The 21,862-nt window shown below is 36.5% G+C and overlaps 2 protein-coding genes across 2 annotated transcripts; one reads left to right on the plus strand and one right to left on the minus strand.

Moving 5' to 3' along the window:
* Positions 1 to 457: 457 nt before the first annotated feature.
* PJVK (pejvakin) lies at positions 458 to 15,968 on the plus strand. The gene is made up of 6 exons (XM_042040521.1): positions 458 to 8,222; positions 10,345 to 10,540; positions 11,828 to 11,969; positions 12,667 to 12,784; positions 13,813 to 13,917; positions 15,230 to 15,968. Exons 1-6 carry the CDS (start codon positions 8,012 to 8,014, stop codon positions 15,529 to 15,531), a joined length of 1,074 nt encoding a protein of 357 aa, XP_041896455.1. The 5' UTR covers positions 458 to 8,011; the 3' UTR covers positions 15,532 to 15,968.
* On the minus strand, positions 14,035 to 21,855 carry FKBP7 (FKBP prolyl isomerase 7). The gene is made up of 5 exons (XM_042040523.1): positions 21,571 to 21,855; positions 20,112 to 20,263; positions 17,897 to 18,030; positions 17,416 to 17,577; positions 14,035 to 14,722 (listed from the first exon to the last, which is right to left on the minus strand). Exons 1-4 carry the CDS (start codon positions 21,777 to 21,779, stop codon positions 17,416 to 17,418), a joined length of 657 nt encoding a protein of 218 aa, XP_041896457.1. The 5' UTR covers positions 21,780 to 21,855; the 3' UTR covers positions 14,035 to 14,722.
* Positions 21,856 to 21,862: the final 7 nt, after the last annotated feature.

Genomic DNA, 21,862 nt, shown 5'->3' on the forward strand with positions numbered 1-21,862 from the left:
TGTGTTCTGATTTATTAATATAAGAAACACTCGAGGCAATGGTTCTTGAATAAACTATTTGTAACTAGTTAGATGAATTGATTATAAATCATGAAGTTCTTGATATATATTTTTCAGATTGATTTTGAAGAGGTGGGTGATAGTGGCAGCAAAAGCACTGAAACAGTGGTTTTGCAAAAGCATCATTCTGTTCCTTTCTAACCTTTTTCCAGTGCAGGAATATTTTTATAAAACTTTTCCTATGTGATTTTCTGTGCAGTTCCTTTAAATCTGTCAGGAGCTACCAACCGCAGTCTCAAAGATGGTAATTTTCTTTTTGGCAGTTCCTAGTTATATCTTCATACAACAGCTGATAAGAGCCTTTTTTTTTTCTTTCTTTTTTTTCCCCACTTCAGCTTGTTCTTTGTGATTAAAGGGAGCTTGCAGTATGCTTCTCAAGTTTCGAGAGAGGGTGTAGAAAAAATTGCTCCTGATGTTCTCTAATAGATTTGAAAAAAGTGGAAATGAAAGAAAAAAAATTACTTGACACCCACCCTGTCTGGCCTCTTGGAAAAATAACAGTATGTGGGATTTTGGGATTTTTCCATTATGTGTTCTTGTCAGCTGTTCAGCCCTTAAAATGAAAGCATAATAAAAATAAGAATTTGGTTGGGAGGAGAAATTAAGGTTTTTGTTATTTCTTGGCATTGTAAAAAGAACAAGTGTTCAAACAGTCTGGAATGCTGCCTGAGTGGATGCAATTGCAAAGGAAGGGAAAAGCCTTTTTTCATGAATGGCAGTGCTTTCTGTCTCGTGTCGGAGTACACATCTTGTCCAAACCCATGCTCTGAGGCAGGGGCGTACTAGGAGCTTATTCCCTGTTAAATCATTCCATGAGTGAAACTTGGCTCTGCTTTCATGTTTGTCCAATAGAGATCTGTCCTTTACCTCTGAATGCTTTGGATGACTGTGACTCAGCAGAATTACTGTGCATGAGTGAAATGTGAAAAGTTCTATGGCATTACTTAATTGATTAAAAAAAAAATCAACACAGCAAACCTTTGGGAATAGAGCACAAGAGGCCTGTGAGGCAGCATGAGCAATCTGACAACTAATTTAGCATCAAAACTATTGCTTTAGGTATGAAAGTAAATTACATATTTAGATTTAATCTAAGCAAGAGACAGATGATTCTTCTTCGTAACCACAAACATGTGGGTGCTGTGGTGTGGTGAAGTGAGACAGTGTGGGAAGCTATTGACAGGATTTCATCCTGACTCAGCTAAAGACGGTGCCCACAGAAAGCTGCTCCAAGTTTCACTGCTGGTACAAAAATCTGTTCTGATGTGATGATACATTTAATATTTTTGCACTGCCAACATATCAAGCTGCATGGTTCTTCAAGTCCTCATGAGGTACTCTATTTTGATTGAGTGATGAGTCTAATTTTACTCAAGGTCAGCCAATGAAATGTCTTATATTTAGACTGTGGTTTTTATTTCTGAGAGCTATGTCTAAGATTTAACTTAGAGGAAATGAAGAGACAGGTTAGGTTATATATCCCATATCTATATCCCAAGTGCATATTAATAACGGTATATTAAAAACTTCAGAAAAAAGAAAAGGTGTACATAAATGCATGTTACAGACACGAATCTGTTGTGAAGATATTTTTTGCCTGTGATGAGACTATGTTTGAGTATGTTTGTAATTACAAGGGTAAGTTCCAAAGCAAAACCAAATACGTAGTTGCTTTTCTCACTGATGAGTGTCTGGCTACATTTCCTTCAGTAAAGAAAAGAAACTAATTACTAGTTCAAATTTCACTACTATCCTAGGTTTCTTGAGCAGGTTTTTTGACAAGTCAGTGGAGGATAAAACTATAATTAAACATTGCCAAAAGGTTACACTTGTTGGACTGCAGGTGCACTACAAGTTCTGGTAAGGATGTTGGGTTATTTATTTCAACTGATAAATTTTAATGTGTCAATTGTCTTTTAAGTTTCTCTTCAAGCAGGTTATTTTTGAGGGCTATGTATTACATTTAGCAGTCAAAGAAATTGAAGAAACAGCATGAGAGCATGTCCATTCTTCAGTTCTAGTTCAAGAGCTGACTTTACTTAAATGCTGATCAGCTAACCCAGAATAACAGTGATAGGCTACTTTTTATGTTTGGTGACAAGAATTTTTTATGTTACCTGTTCGTTACAATGTTTAGTATCTGGAAACTGCTCAAGTGTATTACTTTGTGCCTAAATGTGTGAAAAGAATGAATTAGGAAACTACATGATATAGTCTTGTAGCATGAAAAGGAATAGTCTGAATAAACATAGAGGTGATTATGAAAGAAGATGCTGAATTCTTGCTTGCCCTACAAACACTGATTTAATTTTGTCTGTTTTTAAATACTCTGTATCCAAAGATCTGAGAATACTTTATAATAATAATAATAATCAGATCTTGCAGTATCCTTCCCTGAGAAGTGATATATTACCACGGCCACAAACAGTAGGTTTCATAGACAGAGGTTAATTGCCCAGTATCACAGAACAGCTGGTGTCAACACCAAAAATAAAAGCAGTCCTGCTGCTCAGTTTAAAACATAAGGAGAAGCAGCAAGGAACAAGATATGTCTATGACTGAAGGAAGTTTTATATAGATATAACTGTACCAGCACCCATCAGACAGCTCAGCATGGACCATGTGAGTTATAACATAGTAGACAAATCTGTTGTTTTGTAATTTTTCTGCAGATACAGTGGCATAGCAGCATCTACTGCTCTGCCTCCTGGTACATGAGGATGGGCAAGCCCACAAAGCTGTCGTCTCACACAGACACGTCCACTGACAGATGTTGGATAAAAAGGATTTAGCCATTTGGGCAGCATCCTTCAAAGGAAAGGAAGCATTAAACCTACTTTAGATCACACTGGCTTGTTTTTTTCCAGATTTGTCTTTACGAGCTAATAATGCTACATGATGAAAGTAGCTTTGTTGTATGCCGTAATGTTTATGTAACAAATGAAAGCTGGAAGATGAAGGGAGAAAAGAAACCTTAATTGTTAACTGGCTGGATAAACTGAGCTGGTGTTGAAAAGATTAAACCCAAATTTGCACCATATTATGCTGGTAATTTGTTTAATATCTTCTTAGTGAGCAAAAAGATGCAGTCAGTCGTCCAACTGAGAGCTGAAAGATGCACCTGCTTCTCACAGGTGTAAGTGTAAATGCAAACATACTACCTCAGCAAATCCCTGGAGGACTACTTTTGCATTTCTTTTTAGTAAAGGCTTCACAGCTAACACATCCATCTGTCCATTAAAAATATTGCCATTAATGCTGGGGCAATAACAAAGAAGCAAAAGTTGGGATATTTCATACACTCTAAAGATGGACACATGAAACATAGATTAAGTAATCTGCTTGTCCATGGACAAAGGTCTGGAACCTGAAAGGTAAGTTTGTGGAAGAGCATATAAAACAACCACCAGAATTTGTATTCCTTGCTTGCTTTTGTGTTTCCCTTTATCGTCAGCATGGCTCTAGTGAGAAGGCAGTGAACTGGTACGAAAGAGCCAACTGTGCAACACATACCCTTTTTATCAGGTCAACAGATGTTGCTTGTCTAAAGGTGAAAGAGGGGTGATGTCAGCCAAAAGACATAGAGAAGCCAGTTGGACTTCACATCATGTAGCCTTTCCCTGATGTAACACTTTCAGTACAGTACAGCTTTAAATATTTTGATTGCTGGGAAAGTGTCACAAAAACAACCCCTGGCAGGGGATCTGCCTTCTATGTGTGTGTAGCACAAGCTGGGGATATGTGTTACCAGTGTCATCACAGTCTGTTCTGTGGCAGAGAATAGAAGGAGGTTCCAATAGTTGAGCTGTAAACCTAAGGAATGTGATACAGGAATCATAGTGATAGCAAGTGTGTTTATCTGTCTTTCAAATGGACTATTAAAAGTGACCTTGAAAATTATTTAGAACACCCCATATGATACTTTTTAGATATCTGTATAGAAAAGGGGTGACACTGTTTCCTACACTTCTAAAATTTTTTTTTCAAATTCATTCTAATTTGTAAAGTAACTGTTCACATACAAAAGTTCCATATAACTAAAACATAGAGGTCCAATAAAAAACATACCTCTAGAAACTTTACATTAAAATTTTCTCCTGATTCTACAAATAGCAGTGTAATATTCAAAAGGATCTGGCTCCACAAGAAGTCATACTTTAAATGTGGGGAACTTAAAATATTTTAGGACTAGGCTTCTGCGAAAAATTAAAATATACCATGTCTAACTCCATTGTTCCCCTATACTGCATAGCATTTAGGAACTGATTTAAAGTTTTCACTGCATTTGAACTGTATAATAAAGAAATCCAACATGGAAATACCTATGTTGAAGCTATGTCTGCTGGAAACATTCTTGCTTTAACTTACTTTCCTTCCCACAGTGGTCTCTAAATGCCATAGGGCTTTGTGAGCAGCAATCACTGCAAGCAATGAGTGCCAGGTGACCCCAGTACCCCCAGTATCCCAGCAAAGTGCTAGACCAGGAGTTCAGCATGACAGTGGTACTGACTTCAGACCCAGGAGCTCTGAAGTTATGGTGTTAAACCAGCTGGTTTTGCTCATACATGAGAATCTCTAGACAAATGCCACCTCAAAAGAATCAAAAAAGAAGTCAAGTGCTGTTAAACCCACTCAGCTTGTTATAAAAAACCAACAAGTGTATGTGTAATAAGGACCATATTTTGTCCCATAAAATGTTATTTTTGTTACCTCCTGGAATATAACAGTAGCTATATTGCACAGATCCTATCTTTCTAGGGAAATACTCATGCCATATGCTGGAAAGTTACGGAATTTTGTAAGTAATTTTTTCAGTAGCATTTTATTTAGCTGGTTTTTATATGTTAAATTCTTGCACTTGTTCTTTTGCAGAGATCTGTAGGTAAATGTAATATGGTTCAAAGGCACTTGAAGTGTACATGATACCAGGAGATCTGGCAACTGATGGCATCCTTTTGTACACTAAGAAGATACTAAACGAATTACCAGCATACTTTGGTGTAGATTGTGGGTTTAATCCTTGCAAGTGAAACACCAACTGAGTTTATCCAGTCAGCTAACACTTAAGATTTCTTTTCTCCCTTCAACTGACTGCTTAATCATGCTAATCTTATGATATGGGTGACTGTGACAAGAAATAAATTAAAATCAGATCAGTTCAAGTAGATGGTTTAACATCAAACAGATGGTTTAAGATTTCTAGATTGAAAATAATGAAATAATTCCACATTTTCAGCTCCATGGACAAATCTCTAGTTTGCACCACCTTAGATCAGCTTATAAAATGCCTCTTCAGACACCCTGTAATTACAGGTGACCAACATTCCTGCAAGGGATAATGTAGGCTTACTATCTAATATTAAACCAAAAATCATTATGGAATTATCTAATAACCACAAAAACCTTCTGCATCCTCCAATGTTATGCAGACAGCAGGACTGTCCTCTAGATTTTACTCATAAAAAATCTCTATGTTCATATCAATATGATGTAGGGAAAAAAATACAGTATTTAAGCATAAAAATTCTCAGCTATACAAAGCTAATGCTTGCTCTGGTACTACTCCATGGCTAAGACCTGCTCTAAACAAACAGAACTCATCTTGCATAGGAAATAAACTATCTTTCTCTTCCCTTCAGGGGAAGATAATCAGGCTAGAAAAGTCCTCTTGCTCTTCTGTGGAGGGTTGTGTGTGGGAAGGCAGAGGGGATGCCTTGTCAGTGCCCTTACAGGGCTCTGTGCCAAGGGGAGTGGAACATTTCGGCCCAGATCCTCCCCAGGGATAGCCTTGAACCTAAATGTGAGCAAGGACTTTAATCTGCACAACTTAGTGAGACAAGGCAAGATTTTTTTATTCCAATGATGGCTCAGGCATAACTTATGCACTTGGAAATTAAATGTTTTTCATGTATTGGTTGCCCAAAATGAGAGCATGCCAGGGCTGCGGAAATGCTGAAGTTCACGAGTACATTTGTGTGCCAAGTACAGTTTCCTGGTGCTGGAGGAGCAGGGAAATACCTTAAGTTTCTTCACTCGAATGTGCAAAATTAGTGACTGTTTTCAGAACATGGCAATGTTACTGTACTTGGACTCCTGTTCTCTGATCTGTGGCATGAGGACAACACAAACATCTGCTGAAGCATTTATAGTGTATTATAGGGTGTTAGAGTAACAGGAATAGCACATAAACGTATCAAATGAAACTATTCATTATCAAAATCAGAGCTAGATCAGATTATGATCTATGACCACATACCGAGTAAGAAAAATACAACTACATGTTGAATAAACGGTGCCAGCTGATCGTAATAATCTGTAGGAAAAACAGTATCCTGTCAAATGTGTAACATATATACAGGATTAATCTAAATCAAGAATTGGTGGGCAATTTTCATTTTGGAATTCCCATAGATTTTCCTTCTCTTTAAAACCTTTTCAGTTCTGTTGATGTGTTTTGATTGAGTAAATATGTACAGGGTTTTTCTGATAGTGTAATATGAATTACAGCCAGAATTAATTGCAGCCTTTCACATGCTTTCAATTCAAAGTCTATATATAACCTGACTTGATTTTTCAGCACCCTCTAGAGTAAGCAGAAAGATCCAGCAGCCTTTCTTTTCATCTTAGCTGAGGTAATGCCCTCCTCTTTTTGCCATTTTGTTGGACTTCCTGATACTCTGATCCTTTAAAACTATTATGGAAGTATTGACACATGATAAATTATTAAATAAATATTCATATTATAAAAACAGTTCTTTAGATACTTTCACATGAAAACCTTACTTCAGAAAAAAAAGCCAAACCAATTGTTACCTGGCAACCAGGGATAATATTCCTACTGAAGTGTAGATTTACATGCCTGTGGTTGATGCTTTACCAACTGTAACTGCAAAGGAAGTCTCTGGAAGAAGTGCTACAAGGTTTAGCCAGTTCTGTGTTCATCAATCTTGCAAGAAAATCAAGTCATTGTTTACATGAGGATGGGTCAGCTCCTGCTGACTCTCTCACAGATCCTCCACAGTGCTCTCTACTGTCTCTCTCTTTTTTCTTTAAAATTTTCTGTCTTTTTATGCTGGTGCTTTATATCTTGGATCCTTGAGTTGCTCCTCATTCCTCTATCAATAATCTCACTTCTTTCTGCAATTTTACTTTTATTATTTTGCATAATTATCACAATTTAATGAGTTTTTCAGTAGTCTGAGCTAAATACATGCAGCTCAAGCCTAGCCCTTGGGTCACAGGCAGCTGAGTCCATAGGAGCTTAGTAACAAATGATGAAAGCCCACTGCTGTTCCCTCCTGCCCCCAGCCATCTCTGATCTTACACTTCAGCCCAGCACAGTGCTCAGTCCCCAGCTGAGCTCTCCCAGCTAGGTTATGCCAGTGCTGTGAAAGGCAACACCGTCTCACAGAGCAACCAGTGTTCATCAAAGTGTAATTCCAGTGGCCTCCCAGAGCACGTCTGGGCTGCTTTGTTGGGTGTTGCTAAAACACCAGAATTCAGCTGTGGCAAGGACCCGACAAACAGCAGTACACCAATAACTCCTAGAGGGAAGCTAAGGTTTATGGAAGTTAGTTTTCTGTTTCTGTGACAGAAATTTTGATTTCAAACAGTGGCATTAAACTGCCAAGAAAAGGGCACCATTTCCCTCTCAGTTTACACTGGTAATTCATTATTCATCATGCAGAATTAGAGAGCTTAACTGAAGATCTCTGAGAGAAGTCTCAAGCAATACACCATCAACGTTCGGTAGCTAAGATGCTGTTGATTCTTTCCAAGTGAAATATAACTCAACCTAAGAAAACAGCAGTTTGACAGACTTTTATTTTTTTTAAAAAAGCATATTAGTTTGTTTGCAAGAACAATATAAAATTAATTGAACATGGGCTTGATGTCTGGAAGCTACACTTGATACAGAGCTTTTTATTACTATCATTACTAATGTCGTAATATGTTTGCTGCTGCAACCAAAAACTTTGTTAAACAGGTTGGTGATGGAGGAAGATTAGTTCCAGTGCCCAGCCTCAGTGAAGCTGACAGATACCAACCTCTGAGCCTTGTGATTAAAAAAAGAAAATGTTCACTTTCAAAAAAATCTAAATTTGCTTCAACACCTTTCACATTAAAAGACATTCTTCAAGGGGAGAAAGAAATTTCTGCAGGTAAGATTTTTATCTTTCTTTAAAGTGAAAAATGCCTGTTTTCTAGTAAATGCATAATAAACATAGTTTAAACAGTGCAGGTAGTATGATGTTTCCTTTGTAAATGGGTAATAAAATTTTTCTTGCTTAGTCATGTAATAAATATTTAAGAAAAAAAGTACAAATCAAAATGGTAAGAAAAAAGGAAAAAAAGGACTTTCTGGGAAAAAGAGTAAAAAAAGAAAGTAATTTATACTAAAAAGTCTTGATATTTTCTGAACTAGTATTAAACTAATTCAGTTAAGCCTTGCTTTTTTACAACCCACAAATTCCTGATGGATGTATTGATGTATGTTATTAATTGCTACATAAAATTTGTTTGGAAATGTACACCCTTCTCTGTATACTCATTTTAAAGTGTGTAAGAACAGCCTCAGCTCCACAGCTCTTCCATGGTGGTAGTCCCTAGCGCTGAACTGGGCTCTGCACAGGCCAGAAGCATTTGACAACAACTATTACATCTGACTGATGTAATTGGATTTTTATAAGACTTTTTCCATGTTTGCTATCTCTTTGGTTTATTTAAAGAGCTTAACTCTCTTAAAATTGCCTTTGCTGTGCAATAACATAAATGTTGAGGAGATTCTATGAGAATTAGGAGGTGCAAAATTGAGCTATACTGTCTATATCTTCCTGTACATTCCTTTGAAAAGTGTGTAATTCATGTCTGCATGCTCTGTTTTCTCAAAAGTTTCATTGATTTTTTTTTTTGAAAACGTCAATTTTGACAAAAGTATTTTGATATTAATTGCACAACAAATGCATCAGTTAAAAACCCTACTAAGACAAACTAGTATGAGCACAAGAAGGCAGAAATACCACTTGATCCCACAAGAGGGGATTTCAGGACCCAAGCATGATAAGAAAAATTTTAATCCTGTCTTACATTCAGGACAAGCCTCCTGGCTTGTCCTGAATGAAAAAAAAAAAATCATCTCATTAAAAAGTCTGAAAAAAGGTTGAAAAATCTCATTAAAAAGTCTCACAAAACCTTACTAGTCTTTTCTGTAAAGGTTAAATGCCATGTGCAGAAAGTATTGTCCATTAACACAAGCAAAAGGGTTTGTAATTAAATTTCCTTTTTTATGTGACAAAGACAAGTGTTTGCAATCCTTTTAGAATTGTGAAAAATAGCTGAACCTTTTTTAAAAATAAATACAAACAGGATTCATACTAAGTGACTTCATAATGTCATTTTATCCTAAAAGCTTCAAAAGATTAAAAACCAAAAAAAGAGTAAACCCCAGATTCTTAGATGTATTTGGAAATCAAATCCCTTTGTTCATTTTAATTTGGTAACCAATGAGTTCTAGTATTTTTTCTGTTAGTGTAATGGAAATGCATTTAATATTATAAAGACATTTTTATAGAGATGCTTTGGTACCTACCTTTTGATTGCACAACAATTGAATGCAAACTTTCAAGCAAGTCAGAATTAATCTGTTGTTTTCCTTCAAAATAAACTGACATAGTCCCTGGAATCAATAGGCATCTATGGAAAGTGTGGTAAGTCTTTCTAAATGTGACATGTCAGGTAAAAGGCAGAGTTAATGTTAGTGGCACACCCATGTCTCATTCATGTATTGCAAAAATCAAGAAAAATTAGGGTATTTGTATGGCCTCTAGACAAAATTCAGAATTCCCTAATATTTTTTATACTGTGGCTTTCATTTTACTCCTAGTTTTATTATTCTGTGTGGCCTCCACTGAGTCATTTTGGGTTTCAGAGCCTCTGTCATTAAAGCCAGAACACACTACATGTGTAGTTTATTTGTATCAACATCATAGTTACAGGTAGAAGTACTTGGGGAGAATAATGATAAACACAGAAATTTGAAAATAGCTCTAATCAAACCCAGGAGCATGGGCACAACTGTGGCAGAGAGAGCGGCACAGAAACCCTCTGACTCCTGTGTGGTCTTTCCATCAATCAGTAGTAACACCAATAAAGAAGTGCTCAGTGTAGCTCTGAATTTCACATCAAAATGGTTAAGCACAGTAGGAATGGTACCATTTATTCTTGCTGTGTGAAAATACTGTGTTCAGACTTTTCATCACACAAAGGTTATCTGCTTTTACTCAGGTGTCTCGTCTTACCAGCTGCTCAACTACGAAGACAAATCAGATGTTTCGCTTAATGGTAAAAGAGGAAATCAGATAATGAACAATGTTGGTTTTGATGTTGCTGGATCAGATTCTATTGCCTTTAAAGCTTCATTTGGCATAGTGACCAAACATGAAGTTGAAGTACCAACATTACTTAAAGAACTTACGACAAGGTTGTATTCTGTGTTTTGATTTCTGTTTCCATAATTATATTACATACTGTTAGGTTGAAAGTCTGAAGTGGTTAGGTTTTGATTATTTTAAGTCAATCAGTAGCAGTCACATCTGATATTTTCAAAAGTATCAGGCTGGATCACTGGGATTAGACACATGACCTTCTGTATAATGCAGACAGTATAATTTTTCTGAATTCTTTGAATTACGGTAAATCTCTGAAGAAAAAAATACATATTCAGAGAGGAAGAGTCCATCCAAATTCCCATCTGTGTTATATACTATTTTATCGAAATTTTGAAATTTACTTTGAATGGCATTACCCAACTTCAGGTTTCAGAAATGGGATTTCTTTGCCTTTGATGAACTCAAGAGCCATATATATTATTGCCACTGTAGGTACTTAGAGGTTTTATGAAGCTATTACACAGCCTTTTCTGCAAAAACCAAAATAAGTTATTTTTTGTAATCTTCTGTGACTTTTCTTTAAACCCAGTCTCTTTTTACCAAAATTCTTGTAGAGCTGTGGACAGTGAAAATGAACTTGGTGCTCCTGTGATGCTAGCACAAATATCAAACTTCTAGAAATATGATGTGACTAATTTTAGGTGTAATTCTTTATTTTATATTTCAAAGATTGTACCTTGGTCACAATGTCATCCCAGTGAATCCCAGCAGTGCATCCCAGTAAATTATTTACTACGCATGATGCAACATTTGGCATTTGCAAATATGTATTGTTGCCTTGTTGTTATTTACCAAGAAGTGCATGCCATTTTGTATCTGTAACCTCTCCTTCTGTGCCTACCTTTTCCTGCTTTATTTAGAACCTCCAAACGTTATAATTAATAACTGGGGTGAGGAGAGAGAATCTAGTCTCCTGAAAAGAAGATTCAGTGTTACAGAACTAACTGCCACTGTTTGTAGAAATTCTTTAACAAATACTTGTTTCATGATTGTTCAGTATTGTCTGTAAGTAATATAAGGGTTTTTTTTCAGTTATTGGCACTAAAACCAGAGTCAGATGGACAGGCTTTGAATTTTCCAGAGTGCACCAGATATCCTCTCTTACATCTGTACAATACTGGCTTTCCTTGAATTTTTTAGTGCTTCTGTTCCCAAACTCTGAAAACCAATATTAGGTTTCCAGAGATCTCCTTGGTCAGTTGTTTTACTGCAGTGAAACAGACATTATGGTGATTTATTTATTGATTTAAAGTTACTTAGCTGCTTTGTAAACTGCTAATTATGTCTGAATTTCCTTCCTGCCTCCCTCTTGATTTTAGAAAAATAAACTTTGATCATTGTCTAGTCCATCAATCAAGAAAAAGTAGGATGGAAATTTTGTGTGTGGTCATGGAAAGCATTCGAACTACAAGGCAGTGCTCATTAACTGTCCATACTGGAACGCGTGGAGAGACAATGAGGGTAAATATGTTTGACAAAGTTCTGTAACTTAAATGATCAAGCACAAAAAGCTCGTTTTTATAAATTTTATTGTTTGATTTAATTGTATTTTTATAATGTAAGCTTGAAAAAATCTGAAGTAAATCAATATTATTGCAATGATGCAAAGTGATTTAAGAGTTGGTCTTTTGTTAGCAGTGCTTATGTGACTTAGGGATGGGATTGCATGAAAGGATGGCTAGACAATGAGCCGTTGCTTGGGGTAAAGCCTCAGCAAAAATGCAGAATTTATGACTTCTTTCTAAGAAATGTATAACCTTTCTTTAATTATTATGGTTATCTTCTGTAACACATTGGAACTTCAGGTTAATATTTGAAGGGTTGGCATCTTACTCTTTGTTTTATGCCCTTCCTCCCGCTTCCCCCTCAACGTGTTTGAGTAATTAAACCTAGACGTCTTCTGACTTTGCTCTTTACTAGTATTTATAAATCATTCACGTAATTTTCAGTAAGTGATGCAAATTACTCTCTCTGTATCAAATGTTATTAAAATGCAAAGTTGTTAATAGAAAATTCTTTAGTTGTGAAATTTGATCTTCAATTTCAAAGTTTCCCCCGGTATTATAATTCTCAATGTATGCAGTTAAGATTAGTATTATGTTTATTAATTCATTTCAATTTGTAACTTTTTTTCTTTTGATGCTTCTCTAAATTACAGTTTCACATAATTGAAGATCAGAATTATAAAGGACGAGACAAAGCCATTGTTTTTCCTGCACATACAACTATTGCTTTTAGTGTATTTGAACTCTACATTCATTTGGACGGTAATTTTGGTAAGTAATGTGAATTACTGTCATTACTGCTATTATTTATAATGATTTAAGTTTTTAAATCTGTTTTATTGCTCTTGATATACGTAATCCCTGATTCCTTACAATGGTATGCCTTAATTTTATGCACGTAAGCATTCTGACTTTCTGACAGAAAGTGTGCTTGAAAAGATGATAAACAAGGCAGGTGCTAGAAAATAGTTTGCTGTGGAAACATTTTTTAAAAGTTAGTATGACTTTGTATTTTTTTTAATTCTGCAGCTGCATGGAACAAAAAGCCCCACTTAGTTATATTTCTAGCTGGTGAGGAACAGGCTTCTGACATTATCTGATCAGTTTTGCATAAAATAGGCAAGTACAAAGACACAAGTAAAGAAAAAAGTGTACAGAACTTCTAGACTAGTAACATTTTTTTCTGTTGGGGCTTTTATTTCAGTCTGATACATTTGCACATATAAGTATCTAAAGCTATTTAGGAGGAAATAATTGCAGTAATTGGAAACAAAAAAATTGCATAACAGATTTTACTTTAAAGGTTTTCTTTCAAGTTATGGATAGAAACACAGATTATACTTATTTTTATTTAATAAAAAAGGTTTTAATAGTTGATTCAGTATTGGAAGAGGTGAGTAAAGAACTCACAGCCTTGCTTACTATTTGTCATTTCTACTTTCAAGTAAGACTACAGAAATGTTTGTCCTTCAGAATCAGGGCTTCCATTTGTATGATACTGACTTGTCCTAATCCCTTAACGTGACCATAATTTGTGTATGAACCTAAACAGACTATGAGGATGTTAATTGAAAGCTACCAACATTTAGAAATTCCCATCAAATCTGTGTTACTTGATTCTGTGGGCTATTACTCTGTGCAGACTTGTATTAAAAAATTGTACCAGCCATTAAAAACATTAGCAAAGCTAAATTTAATTACTGTTAACTTTATTGAAAGAAATTTATAGAAAGCATATTAAACTGGTGTGCAATTATGGCTTTTATATTTAGTCCTTTTAAAACTTTTCATTTTTACAGAACTCTGTGTGACTCCAATTTCAAAAGGAGGATTTGAAAGAGAGAAATCTGGATCATCTTCACTGACCAAATTAAGGAGATTAAAGAATAATCTGTTTCATCGAAGTATGACTTTTGATATTTATATACAAATGTCTTATTTAATGCATGAAAAGTGTTCCTTTGTTTCTTTAATTTCTGTGCAAGATGAATGTTTAAAGAAAAAAATCTTGATGCAAGATGTAGCTCTCGATTTCTAGTGTATTGAAATGATTATAGAGTTATTAAAATTTACATTTGAGAACCTGACTCTCAGAAATAACAAATCTGCTCATTAAACTCTAAAGATCTTAAAATAAAACTTATGGCTGTTGATAAACTAGTATTGAGTAATTATAAAGCTAACTTAACATTGAACCTATTTCATGGGTTTGCCATTTACAGCTTGTATTATACAAGTTATAATTACAGTAATTTATTTGAGGGCAAAAGCTGTAAGTTTACATACCAAACAATATAACTGCAATATCTGAATGTACTCCTTAGGCACTATGTTCCCATGGCAGGGACATGGCCAAGATACCATCATAGTCCTCTTTTTTCATTCTAATATAAACATAACATCCAACAAAAATGCAGATCCCTGTATGCAGCTTTACACCAAGACCTTAAACTTGTAACACTCCTCGGTCCAAGTACTTTGGAAATCTGCAGATCTGAGTGTGAAGGTAAATGCTGAGCAGTAAACATGTCCCAAAGGCTGCTCTGGACAGGTGTCCTTGCTCCGCTGTATCCCATTCTCGATCAAAGGACTTTTATGGACCAAGCCTTCAGTGCTGCTCCAGTCCACACTAGGGGAATACTTCAGTGGGTTTGATACATCTCAGTAGCTGTAGCAGCCTAAAAGTTCTTCACTCAATCTAGTCAGTCCCTGAAGAGAGAGGGAAAAGGCAAGTAGTTCCTACCTGGCATATCTGGATGCTCAGAAACCTGCTGTGAGGTTAACAAGGAGTCCTCCGAGTTTTCTAAACCTATTAAGTATTAGAGGGATTTTTATTGTAAATAATAGGAAATAAAAGTGGATTTACAATGTTTAGAATATAAAACTAGAAATGCGAAAATAGAAACAGAGAAGTACACAGCTGTGACTTGACTTTGCACCAGTTTCTCACCTCAGGCCTATCTTTTAGATATATTTCTAAAAATAGAATTACACAGGTCATATACAAAAAATTCTGGCTTTTGTTAGTGCCTTAAGTGAAGTTGAAGAAAAATTTTCATCACACAAGGTTTTTAATGGGAAGCAATCTATATTAGCATGCTTAACATGGTTTTGAGAATCGGTTGTTATTTCTATAGTTAAACTGACAGTTTTTAAACAACAGTTCATAATGTAATAACAAATCACTGCTTCTTTTTCTTGTGTGTTCATTTTCAGATAAAGGAGTAGTGGAAATCATTGCTAACTCCGATCCTTACTTGGAGGACCTTTTTGCAGATTATTATGAAAAAGCTGCAAGCATGACTGATCTCTCTACAAGCTATCTCAGAGACGGTTCTCATATCCGAATTAATTTACTTAATAACAACATCCCCAAAGGCCCCTGTGTCCTTTGTGGAATGGGAAGTTCTAAAAGGGAGACAGTTTATGGATGCCTGGAATGTTCTTTTAATGGACAAAAATACGTACGACTGCATGCTGTGCCCTGTTTTGACCTCTGGCATAAGAGAATGAAGTAACTGATCTGGGTAAGTGCCTGCTGTCACAGACATGGGCATAACTGTGCCACAAACTTTTCAGTTAGTAAATATGACTCAAATTGTGAAATGAAAAACAGTGAAAGTGCAAAACATTTTATTACACTGTTATCTTCAAATTATTTGCTTCACAATGACCTTCTACTTTAAAATGCACATGCATTCCCCAACATTGCTGTTTTTCCTAGAACCTTCTCATTATCATGATAATGAAAAACATACTTTTAAATAGTATTTTCATAATGTCAAAATATATGCTAGAACTTAAAAGTTGTTTACACAAACTTGTTGTTAAACCCCCAAAATGTTGCCTTTCTCTACGCTGGCATATGATGGTTAAATGAGAATATTTGTTAATAATTTAGTGTCCTCATGAATGTTTAACTGAAGTATCGGATTAAAAAACATGCTAAAAGTTAGCTCAGTCTAGTGTTTCAGTTACAGAAGGGAACAACTGAAACTATGGATGGGAATTTCATATTAGGGTGCTGTTGCTGTATATCAAGTTTGTTTAGATTATTAAAAAGTACCAGCCAGTCCAGCTGCTGTGGCTGGATTTTATGTCACAGCTGCTCTTCACTTTCTTTTATGTGCTCAGAAAAAAACTGCTAAGCAGAAAATGTTTTTGGAAGCATATGAAAATAATGGAACTGCACACTCTAACAAGATTTCTGGGGTGAAGAACTTTTACAAGTACATCCCAGCCTCAGGAAACCGAGTTTTGTTGAGGACTGGAACGCCAGAGAGCTGTGTCCAGGGCTGGGACTGGGTGTGCTGTAGGGCAGGGCACTGTTAAACCTCTCACCACACTGTTTTACACCAGCAAAGCAAAAACCCTTTTTATACCTTTTAAAATTATTTCAAGGATAACCCAGGTATGGAAGCTTTTTTCACTTGTGCTGCCACTTTCACTGTGTACATCTGATTATTACATGTTGAAATGAATACAGCCATTGCTTTTCATGTGGGAAGAGTGAAGTATGTTTCACAAGTGTTACAATGCGTTCTGCACAGGCAGAACAGTTAACAGATATAAGTCCTGTCTGTTAATTATTGCTACTTCTTCTTATTTTTCCAGTGAGGAAAACCAGAATGATGACCAAGTAATTAATTACTTATGTTTATATATAGTATTTCCCATCATCTTTGACCTCATTCAATTAAATGATGATAGTGTAGATTTTTAACCTGGTGCTGCTGAATAAACTGGCTAACTTGATAATTTTATTAAGTCAAAGTTTAAAAACTCACTTAAAATACTGCTTTTTCTTCAACACCAAATTCTTTATGTTAGTATTACATCAGTGAGGTCATTTTAAGTTGCTTTAAAAACATTTTTGCTTTTATCTTATCATTCCATAGACAAGAGTTCGCCTATTTTAAGGCCTTTTATAGTTAATTGCTGCAAATGGCATTTCCTCAAGAAGCTAGGCTAGGAGCCTGCAGGGGTCTTAGAAAGTTATATTCCTGGGATTCTCTTTTCCCTTTTTATTTTATGGGGTATTGTGCAGTGTTCATCGGTTATGTTCCAGCTATGTTAAAGGTTGCTGTAACTTTTGTGTGCTCAATAGAACAGAAATAATTATTTTCATCAGTATTTCACCAAATGAGAGACTATTGAGCAATACTGTGGATTGGAACATGTTGTAGGAACCACTAATATTAGATCATGATGTACTTCAATTTTATTTCTTTCTTTTGAAACGTCTAACACATTTTATTACCTGAATGTTAAAAATAAGATTTTTACAGTCACCTTGAGAGATATAAAAAGATGCTACTATAAAAAAAATACAAAAATCTGTAACAAAGTATTATTATTTAGAATTCAGTGTCCAGAAAACAGCCAAAGATTTTTTAAAGTACTTAGAGTTCATCATGCTGGTAGACATTGTACTCCTTTGCTGATATGAAGCCATCTCCATCATGGTCATTTTTCTTAAATATATCAGCTAAGATTTCATCATGGGCTGAGGGATGACGTTTTTTGCCATCTCTTGCAAATTCTTCCTTTAAATACTGGCTTATCTAGAAGAAAAGAAAAAAGTCCAATCGTTGTGACTTTTATGCCAGTACTCAACAGCTATCTTCAAGGACACAGGGTATATACAAGTAATGTGTTGTGATTCCAGTGCAGACACATCTACAGTTTGTCTACAGGAAGTCAGAGACTTATTAACGTATTAAAGCAAATTTCAGCAAACTTCAGCACAGTGTAGTTTGTGTAAGCACACAGAAACCGTACATGATCAGCTGCAACAGAGGCAGCTCATGTAAAGATAAAACTGATGCAGCCACACCTATAGTTTTATAAATTATTCCTTTCAAATTATTTACATCATATTACCTCAAGTTCAGAGAGTTTCTTGTCACCATCTTTGTCTATTTGATTAAATGCTTCAACACTACGAGGTCCCTTATTTACTGCATAAAGTTCAATCTCAAAGATCAGTGTTGCATTGGGTGGAATCTTGCCCTGTGCTACGAATAAAAGGAAAAGAAAGCATTTAAGGAATCAGACACTATGGACAGAGATAACATGTATGATAAATTCACATGTAAAGCATTTTTTTATTTAAAAAGGCTGTGTTAATATTCAGATTAAACTCTGAATTTAAATGTTGTACATCTAGACAGGAAGACTGATTGTGTTAGAGAAATGATTTTGGAAGAAACTTGCCAATCATGTACTTGCCTGAAACAAAACTGTATCACATATCAATTCGGGTACTTTCAGAGATTAAGTGAATGGTTATCATGAAAAACAAGTATTTCTAAAGTTATTACTCTTTCACATCCTGTCATTTGACAGGGCTTATTTAGACTGGTTCTAAAATGTATGTCTTTATTAAACAGCTGCAATTTGATTTAGAATATAACAGTAGCAGACCAATGCTCATATGTATTTTCTGTCTGAAAAAACAAGCAGACAATGTCATGTTTTACCTACTTCATATGAATTATACCTATGCTAAAAGAACTTGATGTAAAATAGTGTTTAAAATGTACATCTCAAAAAGAAGCAATACAATGTAAGTCATCTGACCCCACAGAAACCCCAAATGACTAGAATACTTTGGTCTCTGAATTAAAAAAATAACTGCTAGAATTCATTATTCCAGGATCAAAGCGTTTTCTGACACCTGATGTAAAACCAGCACTGCCTACAAACACAGGTCCATGTATCATGCATCTGTCAAAAAAAGGGAACTAAAAAGAGACAGCAACAAACCAATGAGGTCTAAAAATAGTGCCAAAAGAGCATCAAGAAATCATGCAGTGTAAAATTAAAATGTAAACATGCAAGCTGCCAAAGCCAGTGAGCATGACATTGTAACCTCAGAATTCTGAGCTTGTGCCCATCCTTCATAAACTGAAGAAAAGCTAAAGAATCTACACTGTTTGTAAACAGAAGACAAAAAACGATTACACTACTCATCTAAAATAGCCACAGTAAAAATGACAGGTTTCAGAGTTCAAAAGGTTTTAACCTTCCATGCTTTAGAAAAGTAGAAATTTTAAATACATCTAAATATAAATAATGATTTTAAATACCACTTAAAAAAGAAAAATACATTACTAAAATTCAGTGCCAGTAGTTTACAAATATACATACCAAGACAGGAACGATTTAGAAGATTTAGAAAAAGCCACATGCATCTTTTCTAATTCAAGATTAGGCAGGCATCTTCCCCAGCATGCAGGAATACATTGAGACAGAGGACAGGTGTGCTGTAGGAAAATACTACATTCTCAAGTGCTACCTGGAACAAACAGTTAACACTAGTATTAAAGAACATTTTTTACTTGTATCAGTGTTTTTCCTTTTTTGTATGAAATTGTATTAAAGACAAAACTGATACACTGAATTCTGACATATCACTACCAAAGTACTATTATAGAGCAGGAGCTACCTTTTCACAGCAACTACTACACCCATGTCAGAGCTGAATTTATCTACATTTGAGTGCTGAAACACTGCATAAAACTTGTACTGGAACTTTTTTAAAGTAATCTGCACACTAAATTATCTTATATTCAAATCAGATTTCATACATTGCACTGTTGCAATTACTGTGTAATGTGATGATGAGAGCCATTAACTGTTCAGAATGTAAGCAGTATTTTAAGCAAATTATTTCTACTTAGATTAATTGCACTGCATTATATTCCATTTTACTCAGAAGATGAAGATTGTCATTAAAAGGCTAAACAGGTAGCAGTCAATAAAAACCAAACGTGACTGGAATTTAATAGATTAATACAATAATGCTGGTAACAGATCATGAAGATCTTCCTTTTGCTGCCATTTTTTCATATTATGGCAATATTTGGGAAAACACATTGGGTGGCATGTACTGAGTTCTAATGGAAACTGCAAGGCCTGGGCGTGGGTCTGTGGTCAGGACAACTTAACTGTGTAGCAATGAGCAGTACTGGGGCTGCACGGTTGCACAGTCTCCAAATGGGAGCACCAGCTCTTACAGACATTTACAACACTGTATGTTTGAAAGGGTAAAACAGAGAAAAGACGAAGTTTAGTGTTAAAACTTCTTTTTTACCGTATCCTTGCTGTCCGTATGCTAATGATGGAGGAATTGTCACTTTCCGTTTTTCTCCAGGACACATATTCATCATAGCAATATCTAAGCCTTTTATGACTTGTCCAACGCCCAGAACGAACCATTTTGGATGACCTTCATTTTGTGTCCGACTATTAAAAAAAATTGTGTATGAGTAACATCAATTTAATATTTTTTTACAAAAATATAACTTTAAGTTGCAGTCAGTAAGAACATTGTTTAGAGTGCAAGAATATGTGTCCTCATATGTGTAAGGGGAAACATCCTTTTTAAACTAAAAAAAAAACCCTTGTTTTTTAACTTCTTACAATAACATCTGATCTTCCTGATTATGTACACTGCATGCCAGAAACAAGGTGCCAATGAAGGAAGTCTCCAAGAAGTGGAATGTGGGGAGCACTAGAAAGTGAAAATATCTTCAGCAGTTCACAGCACTGTAGGAGGGCATGGGACTGAGAATGCAGGTGTGCATTGGGGGAACATGGCAATGTCAGCTACAGTACTGTGTGCTCACCTGACACTTCGGCCAGTTCACACAGTCAATGCTTGAGGCAGCTTCTGGTCATATGAGGCACTAAACTGAACAGCGACTGAGCAAAACATCCAGAGAGCAACACTCTATGTATCAAAGTCAGTCACTTCAACAGGCAAAGAAATGCAAGCGAAACGGTACTGTTAAATGCAGAATTATCCTATACTGATATTTTCTTAAATTATACAAATGGGGGAATGAATCAAGATTTTGTAATAAGCTAAGCTACTGTCTGAAGGTAGATGGACAAAGATGGGACAAAGTGAAAAAGCAAAAGACTAAATTATAACTTTGCGGTAAAATGGATGGCACAATGAATCAAGAAGGGAAACCGCCAACGGGGAAGAGGCAAAAAGGCTGCAAGCCACTACTGTAATAATGTGGCTGTACTGCACAGTGCCAACTACGTGGAAGTGCATGCTATATTCAAGTTTCTGCCTAAAATTGTCAATGTGCATTCCTACCAGGAGCTTCTCCTCCCAAGCCTAATTTTTCTGCGCATATTACAGCACAGAACATGGCAAGTAACAACATGATGGGTTTTTTCCACCCTGACAAAGGGGGTCTCCATGTGAGGTGTGGGCTACAGGCCCTCGAAGTCCCTGTCGGCCCCGTTCACTGGCGACGGCAGCCAGTCTCGAGCGAAGCCGTCTTTGATTTCCATCTTTTGCCTCTGCGCTCCCTCTTGACCCTAGGGAAACTGCATCCTTCAACACTCGGCTGAGGAAAAGTCAGGGTTGAGACGGGGAAAAATTACTAATGCCGACGAGGTCAGTGCGGGCCCCGAGCTGCCCCCACTCCGGGAGCGCCTCGAGTCCCGCTAAGGGTGAGCGGAGCGGCTGTGCCACGTACCCCGCCGGGCAGGGCCCACCGCCCGTCCTCCGACCCGGTGCCTCGGGGGCTCACCTGCAGTAAAACTTGGATCCGTCGCTAGCCAGGAATCCGTCATAGTGCGCGTTCAGTAGGTCGCCCTTCTTGCTCTTCGGGCTGCAGGCCTCGGGAAGGTGCAGCACCTCTATCTGAACCTCCTCCGCCGCCGCCGTGCCGCCCTCGGCCCGAGTCGGGGCCGCCAGCAGCGCCAGCGGCAGCAGGAGCAGGCTTAGCCCACGGCCCATGTCACTCCGAGGCGGCCGCCGGCGTGGCACTGTCCCCACCGCGCCGAGGGGCGGGGGCCGAGGCAGCGCCGCCGCTCCGCCTC

The sequence above is a fragment of the Corvus kubaryi genome, unplaced genomic scaffold, assembly GCF_017639235.1.
Source record: "Corvus kubaryi isolate FWS band 111438036 unplaced genomic scaffold, C.kubaryi_AGA036_p1.0 37396, whole genome shotgun sequence".
NCBI lineage: Eukaryota > Metazoa > Chordata > Aves > Passeriformes > Corvidae > Corvus > Corvus kubaryi.

Coding starts and splice junctions, on each gene's coding strand:
- PJVK (XM_042040521.1), top strand. CDS start 8,012: ATGTTTGCTGCTGCAACCAAAAACTTTGTTAAACAGGTTGGTGATGGA. Junction 11,970..12,666: donor CGCGTGGAGAGACAATGAGG/GTAAATATGTTT, acceptor TCTAAATTACAG/TTTCACATAATTGAAGATCA. Junction 12,785..13,812: donor TCATTTGGACGGTAATTTTG/GTAAGTAATGTG, acceptor TCATTTTTACAG/AACTCTGTGTGACTCCAATT.
- FKBP7 (XM_042040523.1), bottom strand. CDS start 21,779: ATGGGCCGTGGGCTAAGCCTGCTCCTGCTGCCGCTGGCGCTGCTGGCG. Junction 18,031..20,111: donor ATACGGACAGCAAGGATACG/GTAAAAAAGAAG, acceptor TTTTATTCGTAG/CACAGGGCAAGATTCCACCC. Junction 17,578..17,896: donor AGAAACTCTCTGAACTTGAG/GTAATATGATGT, acceptor CTTTTCTTCTAG/ATAAGCCAGTATTTAAAGGA.